General features: G+C 39.4%; 1 protein-coding gene across 1 annotated transcript in view; it reads right to left on the bottom strand.

Annotated features, from left to right (window-relative positions):
• The window catches only part of LOC110168349 (neuropilin-2-like), a 186,401-nt gene that overhangs the window by 48,857 nt on the left and 127,946 nt on the right, over positions 1-9,598 (bottom strand). Inside the window, exons 9-11 of the mRNA XM_055163701.1 lie at positions 5,032-5,207; positions 4,123-4,302; positions 3,205-3,349 (exon numbers count right to left, since the gene is read on the bottom strand). Of these exons, the coding sequence (XP_055019676.1) occupies positions 3,205-3,349; positions 4,123-4,302; positions 5,032-5,207 (501 nt within the window). The remainder of the gene's footprint in view (positions 1-3,204; positions 3,350-4,122; positions 4,303-5,031; positions 5,208-9,598) is intronic.

Raw genomic sequence — 9,598 nt, 5'->3', positions numbered from 1 at the left:
TATCTTGGTCGAGTCTCGATCGAGTCTTTGTCGACTCTTTGTCAAATTTTGGTTGAGTGTTGGTCAAATCTTGGTCAAGTCTCGGTCGAGTCTCGGTCGAATCTCGGTCGAGTCCCGGTCGAGTCTCGGTCAAGTCTTGGTCGCCTCTGTCGAGTCTTGGTCAAGTCTCTGTGAAGTCTCTGTCGAGTCCTGGTCGAGTCTTGGTCGAATCTTGGTCGAGTCTCGGTCGAGTCTCGGTCGTCTCGGTCGAGTGTCGGTCGAGTCTTGGTGTCTGTCGAATCTTAGTCAAGTCTCGGTCAAGTCCTGGTCGAATCTTGGTCGAGTCTCGGTCGAGTCTCGGGCGAATCTTGGTCGAGTCTTGGTCGCCTCTGTCAAGTCTTGGTCAAGTCTCTGTCGAATCTTAGTCAAGTCTCGGTCGAGTCCTGGTCGAGTCTCGGTCGAGTCTCGGTCGAGTCTCGGTCGAGTCTCGGTCGAGTCTCGGTCGAGTCTCGGTCAAGTCTCGGTCGCCTCGGTCGAGTGTCGGTCGAGTCTTGGTCGAGTCTTGGTCTCTGTCGAATCTTAGTCAAGTCTCGGTCAAGTCCTGGTCGAATCTTGGTCGAGTCTCGGTTGAGTCTCAGTCGAATCTTGGTTGAGTCTCGGTCGAGTCTCGGTCGAATCTTGGTTGAGTCTTGGTCGCCTCGGTCGAGTCTTTGTCGACTCTTTGTCAAGTCCTGGTCAAATCTTGGTCGAGTCTCGATCGAGTCTTGGTCGAATCTTTGTTGCATCTTTGTCGTGTCTTTGTCGAGTCCAGGTTCAGTCCAGTCCAGTCCAGTCCAGTCCCGTCTTAGTCCCGCTCTGGTCTTCCTTGAGCTCGTCTTTAGCCAATCTTGAACCAATTTATTTCCACAGAAGTGACATTTCCTCAGAGCCAAACAGAGGCTGGAGCGCTGCTTGTTTTCTCAGCGTGACGTATATTACACAGTCAATAAATGTCACCAGCTTCCACCGCCGCTGCTACCTGTCGCTTACACCTTTTTTATTATTATTATTTCTCCTCTGCACCTCTCTCTTTCTCTCTTTCTCTCTCCTCTCTCTCTTTCTGCCAACTTTTACGCTGTCAGAATTTTAATATTTATGAGTTGAGAAGGAGGAATTTCAAAGGACGCTCGAAAAAATCCCCATCTTTGCGTTTTCAAGGTGGATAATTTGAGTTTGAGGAGGAAAAGTAAAGCGCTGGAACCATAAAACTTGTTACTGTGGGTTTCTCGGCTTCGGTAAAGGGCAGCGCCGAGTGAAAGGCTCAGAATCCGCCTTTGAAGATGTGAGAAAAAACACGTTTGGCCCTTCTCAGCGCCCGTAGAATTGGAAAAATTTGGTGTGTTTCAGCTGGAGATGGAAGCTCTGTTTCAACTTTACAGATTAATTAACAAATAAATGAACGTTTAAATTAATTAACAAGACGAAGCTGCGTTTTTAGAAGTGTTTTTTTTCACATAATTTTACGCAAAAAATACAATATAAGGAATTTCAACGTATGTTTTTGTTGGTAATAATGTTTTTATGAGATTTCTAGCAATACAATAATATTAGGTGGATGCAAAGAACAAACCAGGACTAAACCAGGACTTAAACGGGACTAAAGCAAGACTACAAGAGGACTAAACCAGGATGAAAACAAGACTAAATCAATACCAAACCAAGACCATATCAGGATTAAACCAGGACTAAATTGAGACTTAAAAATGTGACTAAATCGGGACTGAACCAGGACTAAACTAGGAAGAAAACAGGACTAAACCAAGACTAAAAAATATGACTAAATCAGAACTGAACCGGGACTGAACCAGGATTAAACCAGGACTAAACCAAGACTACAATAAAACTGAATTAAGACCAAACCAGGACTAAACCAGAATTAAACTAGAAAGAAAACAGGACTAAACCAAGACTAAAAAAATGTGACTGAACCAAGACTACAATAAAACTAAATTAAGACCAAACCAGGACTAAACCAGAACACGGGACTAAACCAGGACTAAAAAATGTGACTAAGTCAGGACAAAACCAGGACTGAACAGAGACTAAACTAGAACTGAAACAGGACTAAAGCAAGACTACAAGAGGACTAAACCAGGATGAAAACAAGACTAAATCAAAACCAAACTAAGACTATAACAGGATTAAACCAGGACTAAATTAAGACTTAAAAATGTGACTAAATCGAGACTGAACCAGGACTAAACTAGGAAGAAAACAGGATTAAACCAAGACTAAAAAATTTGACTAAATCAGAACTGAACAGGGACTGAACCAGGATTAAACCAGGACTAAACCAAGACTACAATAAAACTGAATTAAGACCAAACCAGGGACTAAACCAGAGGATTAAACCAGGATAAAACCAGGATGAAAACAGGACTATAGCAAGACTTAAAAATGTGATTAAAACAGGACTAAACAATAATTAGACCAAGATTACAATATAACTAAACCAGGACTAAATAAGGACAAAACCAAGACTAAAACCTGATTAAACCAAGACCAAACCAAGACTACAGCATGACCAAACCAGGACTAAACTAAGACTAAAAAATTTGACTAAATCAGGACTGAACTGGAACTGAACCGGGATTAAACCAGGACTAAACCAAGACTACAATATGGCTAAACCAGGACTAAAAAAGGACAAAACCAGGACTAAAACCTGATTAAACCAAGACCAAACCAAGATTACAGCAGGACTAAACCAGGACTAAAAAACGTGACTAAATCAGGACTTAACCAGGACTGAACCAGGATTAAACCAGGACTAAACCAGGATAAAACCAGGACTAAACCAGGACTAAACCAGGAACGAGACCAAAACTACAGTATGACGAAACCAGGACTAAAACTTGATTCAACCAAGACCAAACCTAGACTACAGCATGACCAAACCAGGACTAAACTAAGACTAAAAAACGTGACTAAATCGGGGCTGAATTGGAACTGAACCAGAATTAAACCAGGACTAAACTAAGACTAGAACAGGACTAGAACAAGACCAGACCAGGATTAAATTGTACTGTAATATTTTGTCCATATACAGATTTAATTTAAAGTGAGTGAAAAGTCTCCAATCTTCCAGGTTTATGGACATGTAACACCAAACCCTCCTCCTCTTCCTCTTGAACCGTGTAAATAACAGAAAGTCTTCGTCACAGATGAAAAAAACGACGCTCTCACCTGGAAGATCACATCCCAGGATCTCGGCTCTCATCCCGATCCCGGCAGGAGACCAGCGCTCCGGGTACAAACGCACGAACTGAGCCACCACCTCCTCGAAGTGACGCAGCTCCGGGGTGTCGTAGTGCAGGTTCCCCTCGAAAATCTAAAGACGATAAAACAAAAACAAAAACAGGACGGGTTTTATTCAGGAAATGTGGAGTCACAAAGTATTTATGTATTTTTACACAAACTTTATTGATCCACAAGGAAAATTATTTGGACACAGAAGCTCACACATCACAAAATAATACAATAACAAAGAATAAAAAATATAAATGGTAATAATAAATTCTAAATAAGTAAGAAAAAAGAGGAAAAAGGAAACTTTCCTATTTTGTAATTTGCTTTTAATAAGAGACAAAAATAATTCTCTGGAGAATAAATTAATAACTTTAAATGAATTTTGTTAAAATAAAAATATATATTTACTGAAAATGAGAGAAGATTATAGTTTTTTAGATATTAGGTAAAACTTGGTCAAATTAAAAATAATATCTTGAATTTGCTGAAACTTTTACAAATACTTAAGAATGTAAATTGTTTATTTACAAGGTCAAACTTTATTAATGTTTCCTTTCTTTTCAAAAGCTAATTTCTTACTGAACTAATAAATAATCCAAATCGTAAAAAAAAAAAAAAAATCAGCTGAAAATCATGAATACATGAAGAAAGACCGAATGTTTGTGTCTCGCTCCTTCTGAGTCACAGACGCTACGACAGACGCTCAGTTTAATGGCCAAATGAAAGATCATGAAACCCCGGATATTTGCATCACTTTACGAAAAAAAACCCGAACGCCCAGGACAGGACGTAAAAAACAGACACGTCCGGGGAAAAACGGCCGTTTGGTCACCCTGGTGTTAGTCATTATCGTACCTTGGGCATGCTGGTCTTGCTGTCCATGACAAAGTTCCAGTCTTTCCCGGTGACGCTGTAGGCCACTTTATACTTCCGGACGAAGGCTCGGTTTTCCCCCGTGGCGCCGCTCTCTGCGTCTGTGCCTCGAGCGCCCTGAGTGATCACGCCACGGACCGTTTTAGGAACACCCAGGTCCACCTGAACCACGGGGAATAAGATCAGATTAGAACGTTTAAGAAGTGAACATGTGAAAATGTGTAAAAACTACTGAGGATTTATCCTTTACCTTTAGTTCACTTAGTTTAGTCCTGGTTCATTCCTGGTCCTGTTTAGTTTAGTCCTGGTTTAGTCCTGGTTTAAGTCCTGTTTATTTAGTCCTGGTTTAGTCCTGGTTTAGTCCTGGTTTAGTCCTGGTTTTAGTCCTGGTTTAGACCTGGTTTGGTCCTGATTTAGTTCTGGTTTAGACCTGGTTTAGATCTGGTTAAATCTGAGTTAAATCCAGGTTAATTTGGGTTAAGTCCAGGTTTAGTCCTGGTTTAGTCCTGGTTTAGTCCTGGTTTAGTTCTACTATGATCCTTGTTTTGATCAGAGTTAGACCTGGTTTAGTCTTGATTTAGTCTTGATTTAGTCCTGATTTAGACCTGGTTTAGACCTCACATAGTTCTGGTATCATCTGGTATCTGGTTTGATCAGAGTTAGTCCTGGTTTAGTCCTGGTTTAGTCCTGGTTTAGTCCTGGTTTCTCTTAGTGGAAGCTGAATTTCCACATCACAACATCTGCAGATTAATTAAACACACATGACCTCAGTTTAAAACTACAGGAACATACGAGGACGGGAGGGCATCTGACACACACACACACACACACACACACACACACACAGTTTCACGGGAGGGCATCTGACACACCAAGCAGGAGCCTCCGTACCTGTAGCCACTCCTCGCCGACGATGGGCTGCACCGACGCGGGGAACCACCCGGAGCGACTGGCCACGAGGCGGGCGGTGCCGGGGCTCCACACCATGTCCCTGTACGACGACGCCGAGATCTGAGCGTCAGGGAGGAGCCCCGAGAGCATCCCCTGGAGCTCGGAGCACGGAGCGTCTGCGGAGAGGCGAGCAGAAGAAGAAAGAGAAGAAAAAGAGAGGATTAAAAAAGGGTTGCAAGACTCATCAAACTGTAATCGAAATGTAAACACAATTAGCACATTTTTTAACTACCATAATATTCTGTCTTATTTTCCACGTTTACATAAGAGCTTTAATTCCAAATAAAAATGAATTCTGCTTTAAAAAGTCCATGTAAACACTTAATTCCTAATGAAAATGATTATTCGGAATTAAACTTAATCCCGAAGTAAGTGGGTGGTTTATTCCAATTTGAAAGTTGAATTAATTTATCCCTCGATCTTGTAAACGTTTATTCTTCCTAAAAATAATCCCGGTCGTTCAGTGGACTTTCCTCCACGTCTCTTTGGATTTGTGAGCGGGATGCGGGAGTGGGCTGAGGTAGAGCAGCCTTCACACTCACTTTGTCTTCTTCCTCCCTTCTGTACGGACGCCGAGAGGAGTCACAACAAACGCAAACGCCGCAACAAATACAAATGCGACAACACAACAAAAAGCCACAACACAACAAAAAGTTGCAACACATTAAAAAGCCACAACGGAAGTGACCGCGGGACTCTATTTTCCGACGGACCGATCAAGCGGCAAGCGAAGAAGAAGAACTAGAAGAAAAGTAAAGGAACGGAGAAGTTGGAAACGTAAGTAAAAGTAATTTATTGTTTTATCATTATTCGTTTCACGTTGTAGTTCTTCACTTGGCGGTTGATCGGTCCGTCGGGAAATAGAGTCCCGCGGTCACTTCCGTTGTGGCTTTTTAATGTGTTGTGGCTTTTTAATGTGTTGTGGCTTTTTAATGTGTTGCTGCATTTGTGTTTGTGTTGTGGCGTTTGTATTTTTTTGCAGCGTTTGCATTCAAATAGAGTCCCGCGGTCATTTCCGTTGTGGCTTTTTTTTGTGTGTTGTGGCTTTTTAATGTGTTGTGGCTTTTTTTTTTGGTGTGTTGTGGCTTTTTTTGGTGTGTTGTGGCTTTTTAATGTGTTTGTGGTTTTTGTTGTGTTGTTTTTGTTGTGTTGTGGCTTTTTTAATGTGTTGTGGCTTTTTAATGTGTTTGTGGCTTTTTTTAATGTGTTGTGGCTTTTTGTTGTGTTGTGGCTTTTTAATGTGTTGTGCTTTTTATGTTTTTTTAATGTGTTGCTGCATTTGTGTTTGTGTTGTGGCGTTTGTATTTTTTTGCAGCGTTTGCATTAAAATAGAGTCCCGCGGTCATTTCCGTTGTGGCTTTTTTTTGGTGTGTTGTGGCTTTTTAGTTGTGTTGTGGCTTTTTTGTTGCGTTGTCGCTTTTGTATTTGTTGCGGCGTTTGCGTTTGCTGTGACCCCTCTCGGCTTCCGTACTTCTCCGACACTCTTCCCTTCTCTTCCTCAGCTCACAGACGTAAATCGAGACGAGACAATTCTCCAGCTGCTGCTTCGCAATTATCATCGGAACGACCGCGGGAAAAGTTTGGATGGTGTTTGTGTCCGTGGAGGAACGACAAACCGAGATGACAGAAAAGCCGGTAGCAGCTGAAGTTTGTGTTTTCTTCCGGTCGACATAAATCCGTTGGTGTCTCTGTCCAATCAGAACCTTCCCCACCTCCAGACGATGAACTGAACGGAATTAAATAAAGACGATTTAACGAGTTTTCCATGTAAACCTCAATTCGGAATTATTAGTTCCATGTAAACTCCAAGGAGAATATTTTAATTCAGAATTGAAAAAAACAAACCCTGGAGTAAAGATCTGTACAAACCTGCTCTAAAATGTGATTTATTTTTTATTAATTTGTTCAGATTTCAGGGTGCGTTTAAAATGTGAAACTTTAACAGAATTTTATTTCAGCAGGTTCGTTGTTTAGCCCTAGATTTAAAAACAAAAGCTCTTCCTACTACATTTTCAAACACATTAGATTTATTTAATACATATATCTTAAAGTTATTGTTTTTAATTTGCTTAAACAAGATAATGCATTCAGTGTCAAAGGGGCACCCCAGGGCTCGATACTAGGACCGTTCAAGTTTGTCAAGAAACTGAAAAATCGAACAAAAAAAGAGCGTTTCAAAGGGTAAAAATATAAAAAATGAAAAGTTAATCAATAAATCCGACAGGTTTTGTGGCTAATTGTGTCGGATAATTTGAGCAGCGGTGAATCCGACGTGCGATAATGGAGACGCCGCTAACGGAACATGGACTGGGAGCAGTTAAGCTTTTCCCCGATGGACTTTAGACTCAATTGCTCTTTACAGCGTTCCGTATATAACCACTATATGTACTTAGCACTATAAGAGAGCGCAGGAGGAGGAGGAGGAGGAGAGAGGGAGGACGGAAAGAGAGAGCGTGAGATGGCAGAGGATAGAGATAAAAGGTGAGAGAAAAGGAGGGAGAGAAAATGCCAGTGAGCGGAGAAGGAACGTGACGGGATTCCCTAAACGCTCGGCATCCATCATCCGGGGGCGGGGCTTGGTGTTCGCGTCAATCAGAGCCGCGGTTTTCCACAGAGACAGAGATTTAAGTTCATAATCAGCAGATGAAATTACAGAAAATGTTAAGGTTCAGAGACGGTGACTGTATTTTTGTGATTACAATCAACTTATGCCTTCGTTTAGAATTTACTTTTGTCTAAAAAATACAGCTCAGTTTTACAAAGAAGTGATTAAAAGATCTAAACAAACCTGCTCCTAAACGTAATCCTAATATCATTTTTCTTTCAATATACTATTAGTTTTTTGTTTTTTTTTTTCTATGTTTTGTTATATTTTGTTTTCTGGAAATTATGAAAATAAATGGCTTAAAAATAAATATAAAAAAAAAAACTAATCCTGATCTTAACTATAACCTCAATCTGATGTGAAAAAAAAAAAAAAAAAATAAATAAAATAAAATAATCCTGGTCCTAACTATAACCTCAATCTGAATGTGAAAAAAAAATAAATAAATAAATAAAATAAAATAATCCTGGTCCTAACTATAACCTCAATCTGATGTGAAAAAAAAAATAAAAAATTAAATTAAATTAAATAATCCTGGTCCTAACTATAACCTCAATCTGATGTGAAAAAAAAATAAAAAATAAATAAAATAAATAATCCTGGTCCTAACTATAACCTCAATCTGTTGTGAAAAAAAAATAATAATAATAAATAAAATAATCCTGTTCCTAACTATAACCTCAATCTGATGTGATAAAAAATTAAAAAATTAAATTAAATTAAATAATCTTGGTCCTAACTATAACCTCAATCTGATGTGATAAAAAAAATAAAATTAAATTAAATTAAATAATCTTGGTCCTAACTATAACCTCGATCTGATGTGAAAAAATTAAAAATAAATAAATAAAATAATCCTGGTCCTAACTATAACCTCAATCTGATGTGAAAAATTTAAAATTTAAAATTGCCAATAGCCAACAAAGTGTTGTGATGTTTCTTCTCAACAGAAAAGAAAACAGAAAGAAAAACTAAATGTGTTTTTGTTACAGTTTTAGGTCTAAATTCTGTCTTATTAAAAGGTGAATAGAGCTTTTTCACAAGAGCCGGAAGTTCCACCAAATCTTCAACCAAAAAGCTCCACAAAGGATAAACATTCTAACATGAAGAATTTATCCACAACGATCAAGAGAAGAAAGACGAAAACTTAAAGGAGAAGAATCTGTGCGTCATTCGTTCATTCGTTTTTCAATACAAAACCAAAAATAAGAAAACGAAAACAGGACTAAACCGTTTTCAGTCCTGGAGCGATGATGAGAGATGGAGAGAAGGATGGAGAGGGGGAGGAAAGAGAAAGAGAGAGAGAGAGAATCTGTGTGTTCAATTAAAAGCTCCATTAGTGAGACGAGGAGACGTGTTTTTCATTTACTCAAATATTAAAGAGACGATTTCATAACAACCTGAAAACTTCATTTGAATATTTAGAGTCGAAAACAAGGACAGAGTAGAGCTGGGTTTAGTCCTGGTTTAGTCCTGGTTTAGTCCTGGTTTAGTCCCGGTTTCAAAGTTATTTGGTCCTGGTTTAGTCTTGATTTAGTCCAGGTTTAGTCCAAATTTAGTTCCTTGTTTAGTCCTGGTTTAGTCAGAGTTTCGTCCTGGTTTGGATCTGGTTTAGTCCTATTTTAGTCCTGGTGTAGTTCCTTGTTTAGTCCTAGTTTGGTCCTGTTTAGTCCAGGTTTAGTCCTGGTTTTGTGTGAGTTTAATCCTAGTTTTGTCCTGGTTTCGTCCTGGTTTAGTCTTGGTTTAGTTCCTGTTTAGTGTTTAGTCCTTGGTTTAGTCCTGGTTTAGTCCTGGTTTAGTTTTTAGTCCGATTTAGTAGGTCAAATTTAGTTCCTTGTTTAGTCCTGGTTTAATCCTATTTTAGCCCTGGTGTAGTTCCTTGGTTAGTCCTAGTTTGGTCCT

The sequence above is a fragment of the Boleophthalmus pectinirostris genome, unplaced genomic scaffold (assembly GCF_026225935.1).
Source record: "Boleophthalmus pectinirostris isolate CB_2022bp ecotype Guang Dong unplaced genomic scaffold, ASM2622593v1 HiC_scaffold_11, whole genome shotgun sequence".
Classification (NCBI taxonomy): domain Eukaryota; kingdom Metazoa; phylum Chordata; class Actinopteri; order Gobiiformes; family Gobiidae; genus Boleophthalmus; species Boleophthalmus pectinirostris.
Note: the sequence above shows the minus strand (reverse complement) of the source record. Positions and strands in the feature narration are given on the sequence as shown.